Source organism: Manihot esculenta, chromosome 1 (assembly GCF_001659605.2).
Source record: "Manihot esculenta cultivar AM560-2 chromosome 1, M.esculenta_v8, whole genome shotgun sequence".
NCBI lineage: Eukaryota > Viridiplantae > Streptophyta > Magnoliopsida > Malpighiales > Euphorbiaceae > Manihot > Manihot esculenta.
This window is the reverse complement of record NC_035161.2, coordinates 34,157,038-34,182,199: the sequence shown is the minus strand read 5'-3', so window position 1 is coordinate 34,182,199 and position 25,162 is coordinate 34,157,038. Positions and strand designations below refer to the sequence as shown.

The following is a 25,162-nucleotide window of genomic DNA, read 5'->3' as shown; positions in this document are numbered from 1 at the left end:
AGTTGAATCAAAACAGCCTTCTTCTTCGACCAATGACTATTGGACCAAGATAAATTAACTACAGTGCACTATCATATACTCAAAACTTTAATTTTAAATATTCATCTAATTCATTATATTTTATTTTTAAAATTTTAAATTTTAATTGTGTTTTAGTTCTCTCGCCACCGATTTAGATTACCATAGAAACTAATTATTTATTTTGAAACAGTAAAGATCATGATTTAAAAAAAAAAAAAGCTTTATCCTGTGTTGCACAAAACATGTGTTTTTTTTAATCCATAGATTGGGGAAGGGGAAGATTCAAACCTGGCATAGCCAGGTGACTGTATTATGCATTTGCCAACCCAACTAATGGGCGGCAGGCGCTAAGATCAGCTTATAATATGGTTCAAGAGGTTCAGTATTCTAACAATTTGTGAAGCCTTTGCAACACTAAATATCTAATCTAATCTTCAGTTTATATCATTTTTTGGTAGACATTAACCAGTCACATCAAGCTATTAATGATAATTTTTTCATATATGAAAACCACCATCAGAAATGAAATTCTAACTTAACAGTGCAAAATCACGCCCATCTATATATAACCTCAAAGGCAAAAATCATTGCTTGCTACGTAAATTTCTCGCATACAATTGCTGAAAATTGAGAACAAGCAATCATAGGAAGCTTAACATAGTGGAATGCAATTATAGGAACTAACTGCAAATAAGCATAACCCAAGAATCATGGGTCCATAACACTGCACACCCATGCTAAAAAAAATAAAAAATGGTTCAAAGAAACGCGCTTCCTATAGCCAATAGATCTCAGTCCATAGATCAAGAACCTATACTGATTAGGGATACCAGAAACAAAAATTTCATGAGCATTTTCCTTCATCACGGCCATGGAATATAATTGCTAAGAAATAAACACCAACAAATTGAAGAATACACACAGAAAGGACAAAATTTAAAAAGAAAATGAAGCACATGATAGAAAAAGCATATATATTAAACTTAAAATAAACAATTAAGGAGATTTAAGTACACGGCCGTGTGAGCTCCAGGAAGATTCCGAAAGGCTGGATCTCCATTTTTGTCCTAAACTAGACTAACTACTGAAACAGAGGAACCATTTAAATATAGATAGAAGTTTTACATCATTCAATTGCTTCTTCTACTGTCAATCAAATTACTCATTATCTTCTTCCTCCTCATCATTCACTTCAGATTTAGACTTGTCTGATTCTTCATCGGCATTTCCTCCACCAGCCTATTATATCATAATAAAAGAATCATGTCAACGAGATTGCAAAGCAACTATTTAATGAATAAAACGATGAAGGGTTTAAGAAAACATTTGAATTGGAGAAGCTTAAAGAAACAACCAAGTAGTACCATTCTTTTATTGTAAGCAGCCATGTTTTTGTTGTATTCATTCTTTCTTTTCTCTGCTTTTGCTACATAAGGAGCTTTCTCCTGATATTATTTAAAATGGAAAATAATACAAACCACATCATTCCAATAACCAGAAATCTCAGATAGAAAAACAAATAAAATCACCAAAAAGGCCCTTAAATACTCACAGCCTCTGACATAGATTTCCACTTATCTCCAGCAGCCTTTCCCACCTGATTCGTTTCAAAAACAAATTACACCGATTTAAAAAATAATAATAATGATAATAAAAACAAAAATTGTCATTTTCAACATTATTGAAAAAAAAAAAAAGAAGCAAAACAGAATTAGAATGATACTCACAACAGAAACAGATTTGTTGTTAGGATGCTTCTCCTTGTACTCCTGCCTAAATTCCTCCCTATTATATATATAAAAAAAGAAATTAAAATCAATTGAAAAAGATAAATTGATGTGGAGAATGACATAAGACTTGAGAAAAAATCCATTACATGAAAACGAAGAAAGCACTTGCAGGCCGCTTGGGCTTGTTGGGGTCCTTCCCCGTCTTCTTCAACCCTTTTTGGCCACCGCCTGCACCATTTACCTTCAGCCTAACAACAAACCCAAAATTCAAAATCAAATTTATTGAAAGAAATGAAAATCGGCTTTGTTTCGTACGATCCAGAAACCAAAAGTACTCACTTAGCATCGAACTTGCTGGTGTTAGCGTTGGATTTCCCACCTTTCATGGCTAAACCTGTGAGAAATCAAAAGAGAAAGAACAAAAAAACAAACGAACAGGTTAAAAACCAGCGAAAATGATAGGAATCGTTCGGCGTAGGCGCCGCAAAGGCTTTCTTCGAGTTTACCTTACGGATTTCGGAGGCAAAAAAGGAGGGAGGAGGGGCAGAGAATGAAGAGACGCCGAGAAGGAGGCCTTTGAAAAATGCTTTTTGCCTTTTCGGCCGAGATAGGGATTTATTATTTTAAAATAAATAAATGAGAAATTCAAGTCTCTGGATTTGGGCGGGATTTCAAATATATTTTGCCACGTCATCGGTCCCTGCGCGCGCGTTCCTTCTCTCTATTGGTTCACATCTCTTGAAACCTTATTTGCTTTGGCTGTTTCCATGGACACGTGTTATTTTTAATGTGATGTAACGAAAATAGCCTTGGAGCACAACTATTATAGGTTTGGTAATAGGACTATAGAGCAGGTTCGTTGATTAATAACTTGGCCTCGAGGTTAAATGTGTAAAAGCATAGCCCTCTCTCAAAGGACACATTCGATTGGACCGAGGAAAACAATTCTAAAATTCAATTAAATTAAATTTTTATAAAATTATTGATTCTAAATAAAGAAAAAATCTATTAATTACAATAATAATTTACTTATAGAGAAATATGAATATATAGTATATTATATAAAAAATATAAAATAAAATTTTATTACTTTAATAAAATTTTATTACTTTAATATAAAATAAAAAACTTGAACTTAAATTTTTTTTAGCTTAATTAAAAATAACAATTCAATATTTTATTAAATTATGGAGTAGTGTATGTAAAACTCTTTTTTTATTTTTAATTCACGCCATCCAGTATGTTTTAATTGTAATACACGTATTCTTAATTTGTAAATAATTAGCAAAGTAACCAAGAACCAAACAAGGCGTAAGGGTAAGTAATTTATTTGATTGCCGTTGGAATTGATTGCTTTAGAAGGTGCCGTGCCAAGTCTATGCGTCCATTTTGCCCAAAGACTAAAACCCTATCCTCTTTTTTTCTTTCACTAGGAATCGCGATTGCAGCCCCTCTCTCTTCCCGCTCTTGGTCCTCCCCTCCTCACTTTGTTGTTTCAAGCGTCAATCCTGAAATTTCTGCGTAGGTATCGCTCTCTCTCTCTCTCTCTCTCTCCCATTTCGTTCTCTCTATACCCTCTATGTTTATGTTGTCAAACACAGGAGAAGAAAAATCAGCTGGATTTCGTTTTCAGAAGACGATTTCATTTCAATAAGTTTGTTGATTTCCCTTATTGTTTTATGGGTTGTTAATATTTGATTTTGTAGGATTTTATTATTTGATTTTACGGTGTTATTGTTGCTGATTTGGGTTTTTCAATATTTGAATTTGTGGATGTTTGTTATTGACTTTATTGGGTTTTCAATATTGATTTTGTGGTGCTCTGATTATTGATTTTACGAGGATTAGGATAACGTGGAGGATTTACTTGTATGTTCGGAAAGTTTTTTGGCGTTAATATTGGAGATTTATGAGTTTTTAATACAGATTTTAAGAGTAAATTATTTCCTTGTAGTAGATTAATGATTTAAGAGTATATTATTTATTGTGTGCAATTGTAAACTTTGTGATTAAGAGGGAGTCCGTTGAATTAATTTTGAGTTTCGGTTTTGCGCTTGCTCGGAATTTATGGGCAGATTTGTTGTTGTTGTCCTTTGTATGAACCCTAGCTAGGATTTTAATATCTTAATTTCTACATTTCTTAGAATTTTTCGAATCTCTCTAATTTCTCAGGTTATCAGACGAGACTGCTGAACATTTCAAAGACCCAAAACCATGTACGGACCCAGAGGGTAAGTATATAAAACTTGTTATTTCTTTTTTCTTTTCCTTCTTTGTTTGTAATTTGCTTCTGATTTGATGTTGATGCTGCTGCTGCTGCTGCTGTTGCTGTTGTGCGGGTTTGTGAATACAGAATTGTGTAACAAATGAATTTCAATTGTTAAGCAAACGACACAAATTTGGCTTTTCTTTTCTTCTTTTATCATTTTTGATATTTGCTATTTGAAGACATTGAAATTTTCTAGAACATTTATTATTTGTACATATTTTAGGACCAATGAATTTGGAAAAGAACAAACTGATTTTTTTCCCACACAGCTCAGGAATACTTAAAAGCAATCAAAAAGTTATTGAGAGATTTTTTAAAAAAAATGTGAAAAACCTGATAGCAGTTGACAGAAACTAGAGAAAATATTTTTGCTATTCTCCAAAACGGGTATCAAATTCTTCTTTGTGTTCTTATGAAATCTCTTTAGCAAGACAGTTCAAAAAACTTTTTATACAGGTCACTGATTAACTGTTTTTGAGGACTATTTATTATTCTAAGATTCTAATGTTCACTATTATAGTAGTCAGTCATAAAGAATTTTTTAAACCACTTTGATATGATTTTCCTATGTAACTGAAAAAGCAGTATGTTTTGTTTCTTATAGGGAAATATCTCTATGAGCAATTATATTAGGGTGATTGATTTGAGCACTGCTTTTCTAGTTTTTTTTTTTGGGCAAATATTTAGTGCTATGTTTCCTGTCAACTATAATCTTGTGTAGTGTTGGGATACTTTCTTCTTGTGCCTTGTAGTGTTAAATGGTGGAACTAAAATGTATACACGAGGAATCTTGTATATGGCATGAATTAATGTTATATCAGCTGTGCTTGGTTATGCATCTTGATTTCTGATGGATAAAAATAAATCTGCAGAAGTAATCGTGGACATGATATATACATGACATTATTTGTTGATCCTTTCTCATTATAGTCAGTTGGTTGAAACTTTGTTACTGCCATTGGTGATTATGTGCTATTCTCTTGCTTTGCATTTGGGGCTTTTCATAGTTCCTTTTAGGAGGGATGTTAAATGTTATACCTCCTTTTTCTTAAAGAAAAATTAGGAATATAAGGTGTCAGGGAAGTGTGGGTTGGGTTTGGTTTTATTAACAGGTTGAGTGGGGATTTTTTTTTTCTTTTTTGGGTATGGATAAATGAAGGGCAATGTTGGGAAGCGGGGGGGTTTCGGATGGGTACGAGGTCGGCTCAAAGAGACAAAGAATGATGGAATCAAATCCCTACTTCGCAGTGAGCAGTGGTCCTAGTGGCTTTCAACCCTACAGCTATGGTGGTGGATTTCAGCCCCCTGCCTTTCCTGTGGTTCGTCTGAGAGGACTTCCTTTCAACTGCACTGATATAGACATCATCAAGTTCTTTGCTGGACTGGACATTGTGGATGTGCTGCTGGTCAATAAGAATGGACGGTTCACAGGAGAGGCCTTTGTGGTCTTTGCAGGGTCCATGCAGGTTGAGTTTGCTTTACAGAGAGACCGGCAGAACATGGGGCGTAGGTATGTGGAAGTTTTTAGGTGCAAGAGACAGGATTATTACAATGCTATTGCTGCAGAGGTGAATTATGAAGGAATCTATGACACTGATTATCATGGAAGTCCTCCACCATCTAAAGCAAAGAGGTTCAGTGATAAGGATCAACTGGAATACACGGACATTTTGAAGATGCGAGGACTGCCATTCTCTGTGAAAAAACCTGAAATAATTGAATTTTTCAAAGAATTCAAGCTCGTTGAAGAGAGGATACACATTGCATGTCGCCCAGACGGGAAAGCTACTGGAGAGGCATATGTAGAGTTTGTTTCTGTTGAAGAAGCTAAACGAGCTATGAGCAAAGATAAGATGACAATTGGGTCAAGGTATGTTGAGTTGTTTCCTTCAACACCTGATGAAGCTAGAAGAGCTGAGTCGAGATCAAGGCAGTGAAGAGCCAAGGTGGCTGGATTGTCCAGTGCTGACTTATGTTAAAAAGTTTTGTGCTCCATCCAGCTGCTGTTCACTTCCATCTTTACATGAATTAGTCGTGATGCTAAAACTTACTCCCTTTTAGGCATTATGCTTAGGATATTCACATGTCTGTTTTTTGAATGTTGTATTTGAGTTTTAATATGGGGACAATTGACGTTGTGATCGTGGTGCTTTGTATACCTTTATCTGCTAACAATTAATTTGCTAGCTGTCTGCTTATAATTCTAGATGAGTACTCCACCAGAAATTATCAGGTTAGAGATGCTATGCTGCTTTCTTTAAGGGCATTGAATTACTTACCAGTTGAAACAGCATAAAGAGAACAAATATCAAAAGATACTGACCCAACTTCATATTTTTCATGAAAAATGCTGTTCTTTATGGACAGAATAAAATCTTGGTGATCCTGACCATCTTTACTAAAGTAGTAGGAAATGCATGATATCTCGAATTTAGATTTTTAGATTTACTTATTATGAGGAAATTTATCAAAGCTATTTATATTATATTATATAATCCATCGATTATATTTGATATTTGCTGTTGCTTTAATTTATTGTAAGTTTTCGTATATTTTAGTTTTTATTCTTTTAATCAATTGCATTTTACAAATCAAACTTTTTAATCATTCTAATTCCGTTCTTATTCTTAAATGGATTAAGTAATATAAATAAAGAAATAACATTAAACAATATAAATAATAATTTTTTACTGTAGCATTTTTTTTATTTAATAGAAGTACACGATAGTTAAATAATTTAATTTTATTGATGATATTTAATTAGTTTTTTAAATAATTAGTTAGTTAATTTTGATAAGTTTGATAAATAATGCATTCTAAAAATAAAACATAGTACTTCGATAAATAATAAGCCTAGAGTCCAAATTTATGCAATAATTCACATTTTTAGCAAAAGCCTAAAATCTTACATCATAAAATTAAATATTTTCAATTAATTATGATTAAAAATTAAAAGTCTAAATTGTATTAAAAAATGACATACTAAATTAAGTGTTTATGTTTAACTGTTATACAATTTAAAATTATACTTATAAAAGTGAATTAATCGTTTGGACTTTTTGTTTAATGGGCTAAATAATTTATTTTTAACTTTTTAGTATGAATTAGCCTTATTCAAATCTACCTTATACGTTTTTATATTTATTATAATACTCATATAATATATATATATAATTTTTTTTATATTATTTAATGTTTAGATATGTTATTTTAATAATTCTATACCATTAATTTTGATTTTAAGTACATTTATTAAAATTTTAAAATATATGAGGTCAGTGCCCCATCAGATGCTTCGATACGTATATGTGTTTGCGATCAAACACATAATGAAAAAAAAAAATAAAAAAAATACAATAATTCAAGTATTTTATAAGTATTTAGATGATATTGAAATTACTAATATTTAAAATTAAAATAATCTCTTTACTATTTTTTTAAAATTATTAATTTATGATTATTATTCTGTATATCTTATAATTTTATTTTTTAAATTTGAACTTATTATATTTTAATATTATGATAATTATTTTAATATTTTTAAAAATAATTAAATTCATTATTTTAATAATCATATATCAAAATTTTATTTTTTAATTATCATATTATATATATATGAATGAAAATCTAAATAATTATAGACAATGATTTTATTATTTAATTTAATGTTAGATTTGTTAAAAAATATTAAAGTTTTGAATGTACATAGTACAACAAGATTAAAACTTTACGGTACTTATTGTTAAAGTATATTTAAATATTTTTTTAAATAAAATTAGTTAATTCAAAAATTAAAAATTTAATCTAATAGTTTAGTATTATGATAATATTGTAATATTTTAACATTTTAAATTAAAATTAAAATTTATTATTTTAATATTCTTATCTAAAAAAATTTTATTTTATTTTTTTGAAATGGAAAAAATTTAATTTTTTTAAAATTTAAATATTACAAAGATTATTAATTTTTAATAATTATTCTATGTAATTACCTAATAAAATTAATTAATCTTAAAAATAAAAAAATTAATTTTAGAAGATAAATATCTATAATTGTTTTATATGATATGTGAAATAATCTATTAATTTAAAATTATTTAAATAATAAAATCATTAACATAATCCGCAATTCTAATATTTCCCTATTCTCACTTTTATATATATAAAATATAAAATATATGTATATATATATAGATTAAGCGGGTAGCGGATCAGCAGCAACGGTTCATCTATCTCGCCGTGGCTGTTGGCTACTATCCCGTAAGGACTCCATCTCGCGCGCCGCCATGAGTGAACCTCCGTCCTATCCCCCAATTGATCCCACCACCTTCGACCTTGTCGTCGTCGGAACCGGCTTACCACAATCCGTGATCGCCGCCGCAGCCTCTGCTTCAGGAAAATCCGTACTTCACGTCGACCACAACAAATTCTACGGATCCCACTTCTCATCTCTCTCCATCTTGGAACTCACCTCTTTCCTCAATAACAATTCTACTTCCCTACAGCCGATGTCCTCCTCTACCATCGAAACCGGCTGCGACGATTACTCCGTCGTAAATCTCGCCATCCGCCCTCTCTATTCAGACGTCGAGATTTCCTCACTTTCCGCTAACCCTTTGGAAGAACACTCTAATAAATTCAATCTCGATGTGTCGGGACCTCGGGTTTTATTTTGTGCGGATAGGTTCATTGATCTTTTGATAAAGTCTGCGGCAAGTCAGTACGTGGAGTTCAAGAGCGTAGATGCAAGCTTCGTGGGCGATGAGAGTGGGAAGCTGTGGAATGTGCCGGATTCCAGGGCTGCTATATTTAAAGACAAGAGCTTGAGCTTGATGGAGAAGAATCGATTGATGAGGTTCTTTAAGCTGGTGCAAGGACAATTGGCTGCTTCATCTGGTAGAGATGGAGAAAATGGGAATCAAGGGGAGGAAGTAGAATCAGAGACTGCGGGAATCTCAGAGGAGGATTTGGAGAGTCCATTTGTTGATTTCTTGACAAATATGAAATTGCCATCCAAGATTAAATCGTACAGACTGCTGCATCTTTATCTATCTGTTAGTGAGAGTTCTTTTTCTAGCTGTTGCCTTTTTCACCTTATTCTTTTTCCTAATGCTCAACGGATTTTAGTGAAAATTGCTGTTTTTCTTACTTCCATTTTTGGTTTATTTCTCGAATTTAGTATAGTAATTTCCCTATTCGATGAGAACTTTACTAATACATTCCAATCCTAATTTCTGAATCCGAATGTCTGCAGTTATTTTCAACTATCTATGTCTTTCTATTTGTTTTTGCCTTATTGGTTATCCATTTTCACTTGCTCCCCTGGCTATGAACTTTTGTTCAACATATCTGTGTTTCTCATTGATTAGCTGTTACTTTTTGTTTGTGGCCATTTATAATGCGCTTCCTTGACATATTTTATCCCTTTGTCCTCTGCAGGATTATCCTATATGCTATAGCCATGGCAGATTATGACCAGGACAACAAAGAGGAATGTAAAGATCTACTCAAGACAAAAGATGGAATAGCTCGCTTGGCTCTGTATCAATCGTCAGTTGGCAGGTGAGCTGAGGTCATTTACCCTCGGGTTTTTAAATTTGAGTAGTTTGTATGGTTCTGCACTTGCTACTGGTGTGATTTGCTGGCAGAAATGCAGATTGTCTAACTTGTTGACCATATCATATCTCCCACTTGGTGTATCCCAAGAGAAGCATAGGTTAAAAACACATGCACTGGGGTTCTTATAGTAGCTATTCAAATTAAGTTACTGCTACTGTTTCTTGATTGTTATTTATCCGTGTTAGGTTGACAAATGCACCTGGGGCTTTTATTTATCCTATTTATGGTCAAGGGGAACTGCCACCAGCCTTCTGTCGCCGTGCTGCAGTCAAAGGAAGCATTTATGTAAGTTCTAGTTAATGTTGCTATTTTTTTTTCTTTCTCCTTTGATGAAAAATTGACTCAAATCTTAGTTAACAGCGGCTTTTATTGGCAATAAAATGAAATTATTCTCTCTAATCTCAGTATCTTTTGTAGATCTCATTGCTTCTTTTTGCCTTTGGATTCAATGGTATATCAAAACTGCATAACTGTCTTATTGCTTATTGCTTTCCATCCTTCTGCTAATGGGGAAAATCAATGAATTTGAAGACAGTGCAAATTAAACTATGGAATTTTGTTTATGAAAATGTACTGCTGTAGGTTTGTAAAGCTAATTGCTTCTTTGTTTGGAACTTCTGTTATACAGGTTTTGCGAATGCCAGTGATTGCTTTGCTTATGGACAAGGTGATAAAATATGCTAATGACTTGCTTAAAATTTAACGTATAGATATATTATATTGGGGTAGCTGCTTTTGAAACACAAATCTCTTATACTTTGCTTCAAACTTTTTCAGAGTAATGGCATGTACAAAGGCATAAGATTGGCTTCTGGCCAGGACATATTTAGCCAGAAGCTTGTTCTGGATCCATCCTTAACAGTTCCGTCACCCTCAGCTTCTCCATTGGGTTCTTTCCATGAAAGTTTCCTTTTTCTATGCATGGGAGATGTTAAACAGAAGGTGGCTAGGGGAATATGCATTATGAGAAGTTCCTTGAAGCCAGACATATCAAATTTCCTGGTTGTATATCCTCCCCAATGTAAGATTAATATCCAGTTTTACTTTGTAGTTTGTTTCAGTTTAAATAGAAGAAACGTCTTTTTTTAATTAAAAAAAAATCTCTTTTTTTAGCATTGTATTCTGAGCAGATTACATCAATTCGAGCTCTCCAGATTAGTGGCAACTTAGCTGTTTGTCCTCCGGATATGTAAGTTTGCATTTACTGCTTGAGAACGTACATATTATTGTATCTTTGTGTTTCTCTTGAGTGTCTGTTTATAGAGTTAATTGTCTAGTATGGTTACATATGCTGTGGTTTTTTATACTCCAAAAGAAACCCTCCTGCTGAAGTAGAAAATTCATAGGGTTCAAAACTTATGTTGAAGACCAAATGACTATGGAACTTTTTACAAATATATATCATTTTAATCATAAGCTTTAGTTAGGTTGACAATTGTATACCCCCTGTTAGTCTGTTTGTCAAAGTTGTTGTAAACTTTTTAAATAGGACAAAAACAAGAGATATGGGACTCACTTTGTAGAGTATGGCTGAGAAGAAGTTAACATGGGATGAATTCCATATTTCATAGAATATTTGACTTGGAAGTGGAAATCATATTTTGCAATAGTCTATTTCACTTTGTAGAGTATGGCTTTGGAAATGGAGTTTAGCTCTTCAGCATTTTATAGAACTATTTTTCCTTTTTTGAGAAGAAGTCCTAAAGCATTTATATACTTATTACTTACTAAAGGAATTAAGATTCCAAACTGCTTCATTGTTTTGATAAACTTGTTATGGTACTGGATTCCTACTTTGAAGTCATTTGAATATGCTGCCTCATCCAAAAGATTGTGAGTTTTAAGAAATGCCTAATTCATCTCTTCCTTCTAGACCTTTCTGAGACTAGCATTGTGACATATGAAAAGATGGTATTGCTATAGTACTTATCCTTATTGACACTCAAAAATTTTTTTTCCCGAGTTAATACAATAAGAGCAGACCAGATGAGATCCTCTATTTTGCTATGACACCCTCCTCTTTGTCTTTTCAAGGGAACTGTGGATAGACCGATAGACTTGACAACTTCTGTTCTTTTTTTAACCTTTTTATTTCTTTCATTTCAGGTTTGTGCTGTATCTTTCAGCTTTGTGTGATAATGCCCATCAGGGAAAGAAGTTACTAAATGCAGCTATAAATTCCCTTTTCACTTGTCCTGATCCTGTGACTCGTGAAAACAGTTCTGTAGATAGAATTGAGAACACAGAACTAAAGCCCACTCTGCTTTGGAGTGCATTGTATATTCAGGAGCTTACAACGGTTTGCTTCTTGACTTTTATTGGTTCAGATTTTCCTTGGAATGTATTGATCATGATATATGTGTATGTGTGTCTTAAGTGTCTTTGTGTGTGTTGGGTTGCGTAGCCGCCAGGATTACAGTTGCTAGTTAGTCGAAAATTGTTTTTTCTTTTTGTCCTGGGTATTTGTCAACACCAGCCACTTGCGTCTATTGTTTCATTTGTCTAATTGTCCATCCTCCTAATTTATATGATTCTTGAACTCTCCAGTCACAGACTGGCTTCTCACTTACCTTATCATTCTCAACTTGTTTTTTTTTATCTTTTTATTATTTCTGAGCTCGATGAAAAGGAAATCAATGGTTTAATTGAAATCAAATTTTTAACTTCGGCTCTCTGTTAAGTGTTTCAAGTGCAACTTGCTGATTGTTGCTGGTTCCTAGTTTTAACATCTTAGGCTTTGTAAAATAATTTGATAACCTAGAACTTTAATTATTTATGTTGCACTCATTTTACCATTTTCTTCATCTTTTGGCATGTGTCTATGTGGTTGGAGCTCTCAGTCTTTCAGGGTTGGTGTGTGTCTTATGTGTGTGCTTTTTTGTTTTTTGTTTTTTTCTTTTGGAGGGGGTGGGGGACTAATGCTTCAATTTTTTTCAGTGCCTCTAGTAATTATTGGGATTCATCTACCGATTTGTATTGATTATTGGTTGATTCTTAACTTATCTTTACAAAATTATTTTGAGGCCAACATGATAGCAGAACTTTTGTGGAATACATTATTGCATATTAATTGCATAGTTCTTACATCTGAGTTGTTTCTGCATTTAAACTTGCTGGAGTCCAGGAAGAGATTATAGATCTGGATGCATTGAAAATGATATGGGCTTGACTAAGATTCCATCTGGCTATATGTCAGGGTCAATTTGATTCGATCAGCTCCACTCCCATGCCCAGTGGAAATCTGGACTACAATGATGTCTTAGATTCAGCTATGAAGGTATTTTTATTTTCTGAGCTTTATAATGAATGCTAGGTTTCATATGATTTTGTCATGTTGCATATTTTGTTTAAGAGGAAACTAATGAAAATGACTAAACAAATGAGTGCACGCACTTTGTGTTTTTTGTAAGGTTGTTTCCATCTGACACGCATGATTATTATGTGTTTATTTAATAAATTTTGTTTATTGAGATTGAAAGTTGTCTAAGTTTAATATGTTCACTGCGGATAACAATTTGACTGCTTCATGCACTTCACAGCTGTTTCAGAAGATGTATCCAAATGAAGAGTTTTTTCCAGATACAGCGGAGCACGATGATGGCGTCAGCTTAGAGACATAGAGGACTCGCTTTACCTGTGCCCTTTTAATGTTAAGAGTCCATTTATCTTCCTATACTGTCTGCAACTGCAAGAATGGTTTGGCATTACCATTTGCTAAATGCATTCCTGAATTAGGTGAGAAACTTCAGAGGGGTTAGCATTTGCTTTTTAAGTTGCTGGATTGCACCACCCAAGCCCCAGTTTTTGTTGTAAAGTATAAAAGGAGCTGATTTGGAAGACTTCAAAAATACGCAACATATTTGTTCGCCAACTTAACTGTTTTAATCTTTCCAAGTGCTTTAATTTCTTCAACGTTATTTCCTTGGTTTAGATTTTGTTTTAGGTTTTTTTTTGTTTTTTTTTTTGCCAAAAAAAATCATTGATGAAGAAAGTCTTAAGGCCCACGTGAAGAGAGTCCTTAACATTCTAGCCTAGATCTATAAGAAGATAATTTTATTCAACTACAATGTAAATAACCCCACAGTTACAGACAAGCAGAGAGAGAAAAATATTATGCTATTTTTTTAATTTATGCATCTGCAGGATTGAATTGTCTTTCCATTTTTCTTCCCATTTTCCCTTCTTTATTTTTTGGGTGATCGAAAGAAAAAGGAGGAGAACGTGGAGGTGTTGATGTGGCGTTTTTGTTGACACAGACAGTTGTGTGTAGGTGCATTGCAAAAGCACATGGAAGGAAGACCATAGACGAGGTGGAAGTTGCAGGTCCACCAAGTGGTTTATGGGCATTGAATTTCTATGCAAATGCAGGTTTTTATTTATTAGCAAATAGATTTAATCTCAAGAGGAAAAAAAAAGCCAAAAAAACTCTCACCGTTTTGTAATAAATTTGGCCGGCTAAAATTTTCTTATGAACAAGTTAAAATGAGTATTTTAGTTTAATTATTTACATATTTATCAAAATCATTGACTCTTTTAGCAAACTTTAAATTCTAATTATTGATTAAATTTACTATTTATATAAAAATATCTTAAGATATATATATAAAAAAATGATGATAAATTTTCAATCTTTCTGAATTAGCCCTTAAGTAGAAAGACCCCAAAATTATCTCATAATTAATATAGATGTTTTTTTTTTTTTCTTTTACAAATATTATATAATATAATTGTTGTTGCTTACTACATGAAATTATAGCTTTTTGCAAGATATATTTTCTCTTTGTAAGCTTATTAAAAAATAAAAAATCTAATCAGTAGGCATCAATTATCGGCCACCAGAATTTTTTTAATAAATTTTGCGAGACTTTTATTAATTCTAATACGGTAACAAATCACAAATATAAGTTGGTGTATATCTTTCCATACTACTAAATCTATGAGATGATGTAAGCTTTAACTAACCTATGATTTACATTATTCGTATTTCGTCTCACAAAATAAAAATAAAAATCTCTCAATTTAAATGAAAGTGATTTACAATTATCAATCAAGGTGGAATAATTTTTATAGTGAGGATCAACAATGGTCGAACACAAGACTAAGCGTCTAATTTCATCGGCACATATGACCAACCCTCTTCATTTATCAACTGAGAGCTTCTTGTATTGCCATTATTTCAATCACACAAGGTTCTAAATTACCAAGAATTGACACTTGTAAAGCACCCACAAAGGAACCATTACAATCCCTAGCCACAACACCAAAACCTCCATAAACACAATCAAAGTAAGCTCCATCAAAATTCACCTTTAAAGTTCCGACTGGAGGTTTGCACCAAGAAGAAGCAGCCAAGGATGCTTCATTTATAGGCTGAGCAGAAGTCCGGGTTCAAAGTTTAAAATTAAAGCATTGTACACAAAATTTAAGTAAAAAAAAAATAAATCAAGAATTGTGATCAGTGACTACTCAATCAAAAGTGGAAGAATCGCAATGAAATAAGGAAGAGCATAGACTAAAGTAAAGGACTAAGGAAATGGGACATTGAATCTGACATCTTCCCTCTGATAAAAGAAAAAGAAAAAAAACTGGGATTTTTTAAAATCGAAACTAAATGACTTTATGATCAGAGTAAGATAAAATAGTAAAAGTATACTAAAAAAATCAGTGGAGATGATAAAACAATAGGAGAAAATGAGATGACAAAGGAAAAGGAGAGATGACTTATCATTATAAAGAAGCAAACTCTTTTCCTAGTTTAGTTTGAGATGAAAATGACATGACAAAATACTAAAACAATACTGTTTGCCACTGTTTAATATTTTGTAAAAATATTTTTAATAAACTCATCAACCAATTGAATCTTATATAATTGATTTAGTTTGAAAATGATTTAAATATTACTGAATTAAAATTACCCAACTTACTATCAATTTGTTATCTTAAATCTTAGTCAATAGTTTTTTTCTTTTTAAAATAAACTTAAGTCGTTTTCAGTATCTAACCAATGGAATACTAAATAACTTTATAATAATATATTTAAATATTTTTTTTTAAAAAGTAAATGGAGGCTAAATCAAGAAAAAATAATACAACTAAACAACGGTAATAGCCGCCAACGTCCTAATTCAAATGGCGTAATCAAACTGCGTTACTTCCGTGTATTAGTTAATTATTGGCAAAAAGGACTCATTAGTCATAATGAATAAGTGTTCTTTCATTTCTAAATTATATTAAAATTTAATATATATATATATATATATTTCTTTATTTATAAAATTCAAAAATCTCTAAGACTTATAAATATTCTTTAATGTAATAAATAAAAATTATTGGTACTCACAGTCAAATCTGTTGATAAGTGTATTTTTTAGAGATTTCAGATTTTACTCTCCCAATTTTTAATTACTCTTTTAAAAAAAAAACTCTATTAAATAAAATATCAATCTATCTAATTTTCCATCAATTTTTTATTCAAATTAAAATACTTTTTAAAATTATATTATTGTTTAATTTTTAAATTAAATCAAAACTAATACTTATATATTGTTATTTTTAAAAAATAAATAGTTTATTTTTCAATATTTTATTTAATAAATTTAAAAAAATACATTACTTTTAAATATGATATAGAATTTAATTATAGGTTTTTTATAATTAATTCTAAACTCATAAATTTGTGAAATGATTTTAGTATTTTCTTAATAATTTCAATTACAAATATATTAAAATCAATTTATAGCATGTACTGTGTATTTAAAAAAGGATTTTTTGATTTTTTTTAACATGCCATATGGTAATTGCATTAAAAGTTGAATTAAGTAAAAAAATTAAAGACCCAAGCCTAACACAAATAAGCCCAATTCAATCTGACCGCTCCAACCCACCCAACTTGGTTAGAACTCAATCCACTCACTGCCATCCACCATAGCAAATGGAAGCGTGCTCAACTCAATGGGAGAGGGCTCCATGTCATATTCTTATTCCCATTCGATTTCTCTTAAAAAAAGAGTAATTCATATGTAACTTTTCATAACATTAGCAGTATAAAATTATTTTAAAATTAAAATTTAAAATATGAAATTAAATTAACTAAATTAAAAAAATTTAATTTATTTTGATTTTTAAAAATGTAATATACTCTAAATGGAATGTAAAACCTGTGACACAGCCATGCAAGGAACACCCATGTGGACGTTGCTAAATTGCGGCAGTGAGTTTATCGTTAGAAGAAAAATCTTTGGTCCAAATTGGAAAAATATGAAACCAGAGAAGTGGGTTCTTCGTAGTGTAGCTGCGACCCAAAAAAAAAAAAAAACAAAGGCTGAAAGCTTTCATTTTTACTCCCACCAGCAGAATAAAAGAAAGCGAACGCCTTCCAAAAGCTAAAAGCTACAAAACCCACTTTTTCTCTTTCCCCTCTCTTCACCTCTTCTCTTGTTCGTGCCTCAGATGCTCCAACCCCCGTTATATACTTCAGCCATCAGCATGTTTTCTTGATCTAACAAGTGTTTGTTGTAGCGTCTAAGAGAAAAAGACAACTAGAAAAAAGTCAACATGGGCAATTGCTTTGGATCTCCCTCTCAGGATGCTAATCCTAGCTCCTCTTTCACCACCACTACTACCAATCCTCCAACTCCAGGTTTCTTTCTTTGTGTTCTCTTAGTTTTGGGTCTTCAAGAGTTTGAGTTAATTGTTTGCTTTGCGTGCTGATCTGTTGAATTTTGTTCTTTTTGTGCTAAAGGTTCATCAAATTACACCACCACCATGGATTTTTCTGCCACGAGCAGTAGTGCAGGTAAAAGTCAATTCTCTGCTGCAGTAAGTGAAGCGAATGAAGAGGCAAATCCGAACGGTCAAATATTGGAAGCACCACACTTGAAGGAGTTCACCTTTGCTGATTTAAAGAGTGCTACGAAGAATTTCAGACCAGACACTTTGTTGGGTGAAGGTGGTTTTGGTAAAGTCTTCAAAGGATGGATAGATGAAAAAACTTTTGCTCCCTCCAGAAGTGCCATTGGTATGGTGGTTGCTGTCAAGAAACTAAATTCAGAAAGTGTCCAAGGGTTCCAAGAGTGGCAGGTCTTCATTATTTTCTAATTTAAATTCTACTATTATCCTTTAAAAATGGAATTAGTAAGCATTTATTGATAAATCAGTTCGTGTTTTTCCAATATCTTCGTTTTGTTGAGTCTGTGACTGAAAAGAAGGAAGAGGGGAAGGGGGGGAAGCAAGTGCATCGTTGTTGACTCGAGCATTTTCCGAAATGGGTCCCACTTGTAGTGACACTTTTGTATACTATTGACTGGAATTCCACTATTGTAATAATTGAATGAACATGCCTTGCCCATATGGTCACGTTCTTACAGATGGCGAGTTGGAGACAAGGTGCCATTCTCTTGAGGTTACCTTTGCAGTCATATCTTTATAGCTATGAGATAGCTTTTCAGGAAGAAAGAGTGATCGTAATTACAAATTAAATAAACTATAATCACACACTAGTTCATGGGAGAGTGAAGGAGAAGACAGCCTTAGCCAGGGTTTGAAACCTTTTGTTCCTGCAATGTATGCAGGTGCTCAACCATTGGGCAACAGTCTAATAACTTGGTGTTTAATTAAATCTGTGCAATATTGGCCCTTATTAATTATGCTAGCTACCTGTTTTTCTTTTTTAATGATGCAGTCAGAGGTGAACTTTCTAGGAAGGCTGTCACATCCCAACCTGGTTAAATTGTTGGGATACTGTTGGGAGGATAAAGAGCTACTCCTTGTGTATGAGTTCATGCAGAAGGGAAGCTTGGAGAATCATCTTTTCAGAAGTAAGAATTGATGGAAAAGAGTTTAAAAAAGAAGGCGGGGGGGGGGGGGGGCTAGGATTTTCAAGTGTCAGGTAAGTTATATTGATAGTTGAACTGTTTATTTTTTTGCAGGGAATCCTGCCATTGAACCCTTGTCTTGGGACTTAAGGCTCAAGATAGCCATTGGAGCAGCTCGAGGTCTTGCATTTCTTCATACGTCAGATAAGAAGGTCATTTACAGAGATTTCAAGGCGTCAAATATACTGCTTGATGGGGTTAGTTTACATATGATCTATTATTTTTTCAAAAGAAATCTGAGGCCTAATTTGAATTCCTCTATTTGTTTCTTGAAAAGATGAAATAATTAGAGACTAGCTTTAGAAGTATGGAAGCCATATTGACTGTGGCTTGAACTTTTATGATTCACAATTTCCTTTTTTTCTATATGTTGCTGCTACCAAATGGTGCTCATTACTAAAATTTAAGGAACACTGATAGTTTGAGGATGACAAAAATAGAAGGAAACATGCTATTTAGTAATAGTGGAACACTCTTGCATTGAATAGGATTAGTACACTTGTGATTCCAAACTTCCATTTCCATCAAGTTCTTGAAGCTGCTAAATGAAGCATCTGGATAAGTTTGACTGACAATAATAGTTTAAAGAGGATAGACAAATAATTGCTATTTCAGAACAAATGACAATTTGCTGTTGAAATTCCATTTCATGGATTCTGTTCTCCCTTCTCTTTCATATGATATTTAGTGAGAGCTTGAGTCTATAATAAAGCTGGGCTTTTGATTTTTGCATTTTTGTACTAACTGTACCAAATTTAGTAAACCTCCAAAAAGAAATGAAGGTGCCTTCCTTTTAATGTACTTTGAAGTTTAAACAGGAAGAGAAATAAAAAAAAGAACATGGAGTTTGAAAGTTCTCTTTATAGTTGTCGGAATTTATTACTCATTGTATATCTCTATCATATGTTGGATATTATAGTGGCCCTGCATTTTTCTTTTTCTTCTTTTGTTTTCCTTCTACAGAATTACAATGCAAAAATATCAGATTTTGGCCTGGCAAAATTGGGGCCTTCAGCTGGTGACTCGCATGTGACAACCAGGGTTATGGGGACATATGGCTATGCTGCTCCAGAGTACATTGCAACAGGTGTAAATACTATAAGTGGAAAAATGTGAAACCTCAAATCTATTTGCAGTCAGCGTTGTAAACCTATATATATTGAAGAAATGAACATTTTCACTATTGTAAATGATCTTAAGGATATCTTTGGCAGTTGACCACTGAGAATCAGGAATTCTGATTACATACTTGAACGCAGGGCTTGATCGACAAGAAAAAAAAAAGGAACAGAATATTTAAAATGCTGCTTAAATAAGCTTTTGTCGTTCAGAACATATACATAGCTATAGAATCTGCTGACATGGTGTTCTTTTCATGTTTAATCAGGTCATTTATATGTGAAGAGTGATGTGTATGGCTTCGGCGTGGTGCTGCTTGAAATAATGACAGGCTTAAGGGCACTTGACACAAAGCGTCCAAATGGGGAGCAAAATTTGGTTGAGTGGTTGAGACCAGTTCTCTCACTGAAAAGGAAGTTAAAAAACATCATGGATATAAGAATAGAAGGTCAATACTCTTCCAAGGCAATGTTACAAGCTGCACAACTTACTTTAAAATGCCTAGAGTCAGATCCTAAAAGCCGTCCCTCCATGAAAGAAGTTCTGGAGGAATTGGAACAGATAGAGGCAATCAAGGACAAAGAGAAACCCAAGGGAACTAAAAGTGCTTCTGGTTCCTCCCGTTCTTCAACTTCGCACCGATCAGCTCATCATCGTTCCCCACTCCACTTCAGACAACGGGGCAAATAAAAACAAGCACAATGCCATTGTGGGGGAAGGTATAAACAAATGTCGGATCCAACAAGTTATGTGTTTTGACAAAATCATTTGTACTGTTATTTTTTTATTTATTTGAACTTGTGATTAAATGATCCATAATTTTTTTTTAGTGATTTTCTGCCAGTTTATAGCAAATTTTTTCATAGTTGCCATTGATGCTCAAAGAGATGATTAGTGCTGTACTGTAACTCAGAATAAGAAGCATGATTTTCTAAAGTAATTGTGGATATACTCTGGAAAAAAAAAAAACTTCTAGTCATCTTGTGTTGGTTTTTGTTATCTATCTGTTGAAATTGTCAGGGAAAGATAACCAGGCAAGGCCATTCCAAAGAACATCTGAAGCTTGCCGGGAATTTGGTTGAATAGATGTCATTGTCTTGATGACATAAAATTCAAAAACTGAAAACCACTTTGATGACTAAAAGAGATAATCCAACTGTCTTCCAGCTAATTGGTTTGTATAATTTGTCAAACTTCCGTCCTTCACACTCCCATTAATTTATTATCATCAGTCAATCATTCATCTCCATTATCTCTAAATGTTTGTCAATAAGCAGACACCAAATCATCAGAAATACGAAATATTCATCAAATTCCCAACAAAGAAGAAAAATAATAATAAATAAAATTAAAGTATCCAAATATTGTGATTTGACTTATTTCTGAATATTATTATAATGTTTATGGACCCCACATGTGGAAACTACAAGTTATGAAAGACAACGTGTATTTTCATTTTTCAGCTTATATAATATTAATAAGAATCACCATTCAGAAAAATTAAAAAAGACTTGCGTCTGAACTTCAGATAAAACTCGTGTATGCCGGCGGATTGCTTCACACACACGTATATATATTAATGGTCTCATTGATTCTAAGTAAAAGTGAATTTAATTGTTTTAATTTCACGATTTTATTAGTACCAATTTTAACAAGCAGTTCAATGATACATATTACAATTGTACTGTTTTCATTAAGACAAATGAATCTTGCAAAAAAGAGAAATCTAATTAGGCATGCTGTTTCCACTCCATTTTTCACATCAAGAAATGGGAGATCATAAAATGATATCACATCCTCAGCAGAAGAAATTGGGACACTTGAAGTCATAGAACAGAATTTCAGTTTTTCAAAAGTTCAAACAGACACTTGCATTCCAACAGGGCTATATCTTTTATTTGAAATCCCTTCACAGGCTGAGCATTATCATTTAAGCTAGGAGTACGAATGCATTGTTAACAAATATTTCTCTATCACGACAACACGATTTGCAAGCAACCACACCTAATGGTACTTTTAGCATTAAAAGCGTGACTACATTTAGCACAACATCAGCAACTAGCCAGACTACATTTCCATCTCCATGCTTAACAAGGTATCAACTATCAAAAGCCCTTATTTGTAAATTGCAACTCAACAATGCACACACAGACTGCTAGTCATGGAAAACGCTCTGCGCTAAAGATCCTGGACAACAAAAACTGACTAATACCGACCTACCAATATGAAGTCATTGTCATCGAGAACCAGAACATCTTTCTCTCCCACAAATTTCTCCCGCCCGATTGACTTGACCAGATTCACAAATTCTACCCTCTTTGGCAGAGGAAGAGGTACATATGGTAGCCTGAAAACTGGTCTCACAACTCCAAGCTGTGCAAGAGCAGTGTTCAATGCAATGGGGTTCGGCTCCTGGAAAAGCCACTCTATGAGAGGCATTAGTTTTGTATTCAGTGCAGGGTCCTTCCCCTCAAACATGAGTTTTCTCATTAACCCTGGGACTAAGTTGCTAGTAACAGAAATGACTCCAGTGGCCCCATGGTTCCACCTGGCATCATGGCATTGATCATCATTCCCACTCCACACTACAATTCCTTGCTCGGTGTACTGTTCCACCCGATCATTACCCATGCATTCCTTAACACCAGCCAAGTTAGGACTCTGTGCTATAGTGTTTATCACACGTGGAGGAATATCTTGGCCAGTTCGTGAAGGCACATTGTAAATAATAGTGGGTCCCATAGGTAGCACGCTTTCGAAGTGAGAAACCAGGCCCTCCAAGGAGGTTTTACCATAGTAAGGATTGATGTGAAGAGCAGCATGCATTCCAACTGCAAAGCCTTGCTCTGTGGCATGAATTGCTTCCCTTGTAGAGTTGCTTCCAGTGTTTCCAATCACCTTGATTGAACCACCAAAACAGTTAACTGTGTGGCCAATAAGCATTATGTGTTCATCCCAGCTCATCAACTGACCTTCACCAGTCGTTCCACCAACAATCACACCTTCAACACCATTAACAATCTGCACATTGACCAAGGCATCATATGCTTCCAGATCAAATCTACCATCAGGTAAATATGGGGTTTTGATGGCTGTTATCAATCTAAGGGATTTTATATCCTCTGATGATGTCCTGCAAACATTAAAAGAGCAAATTTAATTGTCTGTGGCATCAATTCGTGCACCAAACAGGCATTTTATCAACCATAAGCCCTTAGCAGTCAGCACTCAGCTAACAGAAAAGCAACATTAACCCAGCCAAATAACAGTAAACAAGCATGATTTACTCTACTGATCCATTACCATATAAAAGACATCAACAAGCTAGCAAAATTCAATTATCTTGCAGTTGATCAGGATATTACAGATGAGTGGTTCCACCAAACTTTTTGGCACTCATCATTGACCCTAGAATCTTTTAAAAGAATCATACACCATTTAATTCATCAGCTATTTGAACCAAGCATACACAGAGTTCAGGTTCTTATCTGATATATTACGGATTATGCATTTTCAGTGTGTGCCCCCTACATGGTTCGTATGTTATTGAGGTCCCTGTCAATTAAACCACAATTAAAGATAGAGATATTTTTTATGCCTTTTAAGCCTAGTAGTAAAATCAAAGTATTTGGTCATCTATATTTTTCTGTTAGCAAGCTATAACTTAAATTCATTCTGATTCACTAATGAAAACAGTCATTAGCAAAATATCCAACACCAGCAAAAAAAGTTCTAGAAGGAATTCCCTTAAAATGTACCATTATCACTAACATTATTTGTCTGGCCAGTAGCTACCCCTCATTTTACTCCATTGAATATTCTGGGTCATATTTATCTAGTCTCATTTAAGGTTTGAATAAATGAAGCAAACTCTTTGTCAAGAACCTAGATAAAGATCAGACTCTCAACCACAAAAAATAACACAAACACTGATAAGTTTCCTATTCAGGCGCCCTACATGATACAGACCGAAAGCATTTTCTTGAGCTCTAGCACTGGAAATCACAAATCTGTCTAATTGCACACTTGAAATACTCATCCACGATAACTCTAGAATACACAAAACGATCTTACATCACAAAAACTACCAAAACTATATTATATCACATAAGCAATAGTCACCTATAACTCTGAACAAAAAAAAATAGTTCAATTAAAATGAGACTGCTTCATGAACTCTTTGATAGTATACCTATTTTTAACTTCAAAACTGCGCATTGGGAGATGAAAATTGGGTATTACAGCAGCTTGAGGAGATCTCCATTTTGCACTCCTCCTGTTCCAAAAAATAAAGGAAGCACCTCCAGAGAAGAACAAGGAAAAAAATATTGCCAACGAAACAGATAAAACAATATTATTAATTTTAAAAAACAGATTAAACCTCTTGTAGCAATCGTTAGAGACAGGAAGGGGAAGCTGGTAAGCGGAATCCCTCAAGCACACACTACTGCCACTCAAAGCAGCCATCTCTTATTTATCTCTTCCGCTACCGAAACACTGAACAATAAACCGGAAAGCTTTCCTGAACTATAGCAAAAAATGATAAAGATTGTGACTGTTTTAGTGAATGGTGATGGTGATAATGGTGGAAATTGTAGGGATAATTGCGGTGGAGGTAGTTTGCAAGAAACTGTAGAAGCAGAACGATGGTGGTGGAGCAACGTCTGTGGTTATTGGAGTCAATGACGTCAGATTTCCGACCAATGGGCGGCTGCGGTGGCGGCTGCGACGACAAGATATTGCTCTCTACTTATGATTTTTCTGTGTTCTGTTGCTCTAGGGTTGTATTTATTGATGGCGGGTGGCTCTTTTCCATTTGGCCAGCTGGTTTGGAATTTGAAGGATTCTAAATTCTAAAATCTTCTTTTTTTCAACACTGTAAAAACTTTATTTTAAAGGTTTTTTTTTTTTTCGGAAACCGATTTTGAAAAAAGGGTTTTTTTTTTAATTAAACTTAAAACTAAGACATTGCATTTATATTTCATAAAAATTTAAATTTTTTCTATTAAAATTTTTATTAAAAATAAAAAAATTTATTTCTTTACTTTGTAAAATTTTCATTTTTTTTAAAAAAATCATACATGATTTCATTTAAATTTTATTTTATAAAATAAATTTTAAAAATAAAATCATACATATTTAAATTTTTTACATATAAAATAAAAATTTAATTTTTATTAATGTTGAACTTATTGTAATCTATCCATTGACAATTAGTCACTTATTAAAAAAAATAATTTTATTTTTATCTGAAAAATATTTTATCAAATGAGTTAACCTTATTAATATATTGCATTGAAGAAAAACCCCAAATTCTCTGACGACTTAATTTTTTCTCCTCGATGTGTAAAATATTTCATACGACATAGAAAAGTCCAAATCAGACTATATGCAATAATGAAATATTTAAGTTTTAATTTATAATATAAAAATTTCTCCCTAATATTCAGTAATCGATTTTCATGTTGTAATATTTACTAAATTAAAAAAAAAATATTTTCATAAATTGATATCTTTGATGTGGAGTGGAG

The 25,162-nt window shown here is 33.1% G+C and overlaps 5 protein-coding genes across 8 annotated transcripts; 3 read left to right on the top strand and 2 right to left on the bottom strand.

The window, feature by feature from the left end:
- Positions 1–978: 978 nt before the first annotated feature.
- On the bottom strand, positions 979–2,402 carry LOC110626205 (HMG1/2-like protein). Its single transcript, XM_021771989.2, has 7 exons — positions 2,258–2,402; positions 2,091–2,145; positions 1,898–1,999; positions 1,749–1,806; positions 1,574–1,618; positions 1,386–1,466; positions 979–1,260 (listed from the first exon to the last, which is right to left on the bottom strand). Exons 2-7 carry the CDS (start codon positions 2,135–2,137, stop codon positions 1,180–1,182), a joined length of 414 nt encoding a protein of 137 aa, XP_021627681.1. The 5' UTR covers positions 2,138–2,145; positions 2,258–2,402; the 3' UTR covers positions 979–1,179.
- Positions 2,403–3,104: 702 nt separating this feature from the next.
- LOC110608770 (heterogeneous nuclear ribonucleoprotein H) lies at positions 3,105–6,226 on the top strand. Of its 4 annotated transcripts, none has more exons than XM_021748087.2 (3): positions 3,105–3,272; positions 3,924–3,982; positions 5,269–6,226. In XM_021748087.2, the coding sequence occupies exons 1-3, from the start codon at positions 3,130–3,132 to the stop codon at positions 5,955–5,957; spliced, it is 891 nt and encodes a 296-aa protein (XP_021603779.1). In that variant the 5' UTR covers positions 3,105–3,129; the 3' UTR covers positions 5,958–6,226. The 4 variants fall into 4 exon arrangements, with proteins under 4 accessions (XP_021603779.1, XP_021603874.1, XP_021603833.1 ...); XM_021748182.2 differs by having other exon boundaries at positions 3,134–3,272; positions 5,180–6,226; XM_021748141.2 differs by having other exon boundaries at positions 3,139–3,276; positions 5,180–6,226.
- A 1,994-nt stretch (positions 6,227–8,220) lies between these two features.
- LOC110608597 (rab escort protein 1) lies at positions 8,221–13,551 on the top strand. The gene is made up of 9 exons (XM_021747894.2): positions 8,221–9,046; positions 9,460–9,582; positions 9,825–9,924; positions 10,268–10,306; positions 10,417–10,660; positions 10,753–10,828; positions 11,746–11,938; positions 12,836–12,916; positions 13,179–13,551. Exons 1-9 carry the CDS (start codon positions 8,307–8,309, stop codon positions 13,257–13,259), a joined length of 1,677 nt encoding a protein of 558 aa, XP_021603586.1. The 5' UTR covers positions 8,221–8,306; the 3' UTR covers positions 13,260–13,551.
- Positions 13,552–16,931: 3,380 nt separating this feature from the next.
- LOC110608687 (probable serine/threonine-protein kinase PIX13) lies at positions 16,932–20,461 on the top strand. Its single transcript, XM_021747995.2, has 6 exons — positions 16,932–17,278; positions 17,381–17,718; positions 18,320–18,455; positions 18,567–18,709; positions 19,476–19,599; positions 19,900–20,461. Exons 1-6 carry the CDS (start codon positions 17,194–17,196, stop codon positions 20,319–20,321), a joined length of 1,248 nt encoding a protein of 415 aa, XP_021603687.1. The 5' UTR covers positions 16,932–17,193; the 3' UTR covers positions 20,322–20,461.
- A 1,157-nt stretch (positions 20,462–21,618) lies between these two features.
- Positions 21,619–24,441, bottom strand: LOC110608508 (4-hydroxy-tetrahydrodipicolinate synthase, chloroplastic). Its single transcript, XM_021747790.2, has 3 exons — positions 24,013–24,441; positions 23,824–23,907; positions 21,619–22,764 (listed from the first exon to the last, which is right to left on the bottom strand). Exons 1-3 carry the CDS (start codon positions 24,096–24,098, stop codon positions 21,837–21,839), a joined length of 1,098 nt encoding a protein of 365 aa, XP_021603482.1. The 5' UTR covers positions 24,099–24,441; the 3' UTR covers positions 21,619–21,836.
- Between the last annotated feature and the right edge of the window lie 721 nt (positions 24,442–25,162).

Coding starts and splice junctions, on each gene's coding strand:
- LOC110608687 (XM_021747995.2), top strand. CDS start 17,194: ATGGGCAATTGCTTTGGATCTCCCTCTCAGGATGCTAATCCTAGCTCC. Junction 17,279..17,380: donor TACCAATCCTCCAACTCCAG/GTTTCTTTCTTT, acceptor TTTGTGCTAAAG/GTTCATCAAATTACACCACC. Junction 17,719..18,319: donor AAGGGTTCCAAGAGTGGCAG/GTCTTCATTATT, acceptor TTAATGATGCAG/TCAGAGGTGAACTTTCTAGG.
- LOC110608770 (XM_021748087.2), top strand. CDS start 3,130: ATGCGTCCATTTTGCCCAAAGACTAAAACCCTATCCTCTTTTTTTCTT. Junction 3,273..3,923: donor GTCAATCCTGAAATTTCTGC/GTAGGTATCGCT, acceptor CTAATTTCTCAG/GTTATCAGACGAGACTGCTG. Junction 3,983..5,268: donor ACCATGTACGGACCCAGAGG/GTAAGTATATAA, acceptor CCTACTTCGCAG/TGAGCAGTGGTCCTAGTGGC.
- LOC110608597 (XM_021747894.2), top strand. CDS start 8,307: ATGAGTGAACCTCCGTCCTATCCCCCAATTGATCCCACCACCTTCGAC. Junction 10,307..10,416: donor TTGCTTTGCTTATGGACAAG/GTGATAAAATAT, acceptor AAACTTTTTCAG/AGTAATGGCATGTACAAAGG. Junction 10,829..11,745: donor GCTGTTTGTCCTCCGGATAT/GTAAGTTTGCAT, acceptor CTTTCATTTCAG/GTTTGTGCTGTATCTTTCAG.
- LOC110608508 (XM_021747790.2), bottom strand. CDS start 24,098: ATGGCTGCTTTGAGTGGCAGTAGTGTGTGCTTGAGGGATTCCGCTTAC. Junction 23,908..24,012: donor TCTAACGATTGCTACAAGAG/GTTTAATCTGTT, acceptor TTTTTGGAACAG/GAGGAGTGCAAAATGGAGAT. Junction 22,765..23,823: donor AGTTTTGAAGTTAAAAATAG/GTATACTATCAA, acceptor TAATGTTTGCAG/GACATCATCAGAGGATATAA.
- LOC110626205 (XM_021771989.2), bottom strand. CDS start 2,137: ATGAAAGGTGGGAAATCCAACGCTAACACCAGCAAGTTCGATGCTAA. Junction 2,000..2,090: donor ACCAGCAAGTTCGATGCTAA/GTGAGTACTTTT, acceptor GTTTGTTGTTAG/GCTGAAGGTAAATGGTGCAG. Junction 1,807..1,897: donor AGTGCTTTCTTCGTTTTCAT/GTAATGGATTTT, acceptor TATATATAATAG/GGAGGAATTTAGGCAGGAGT.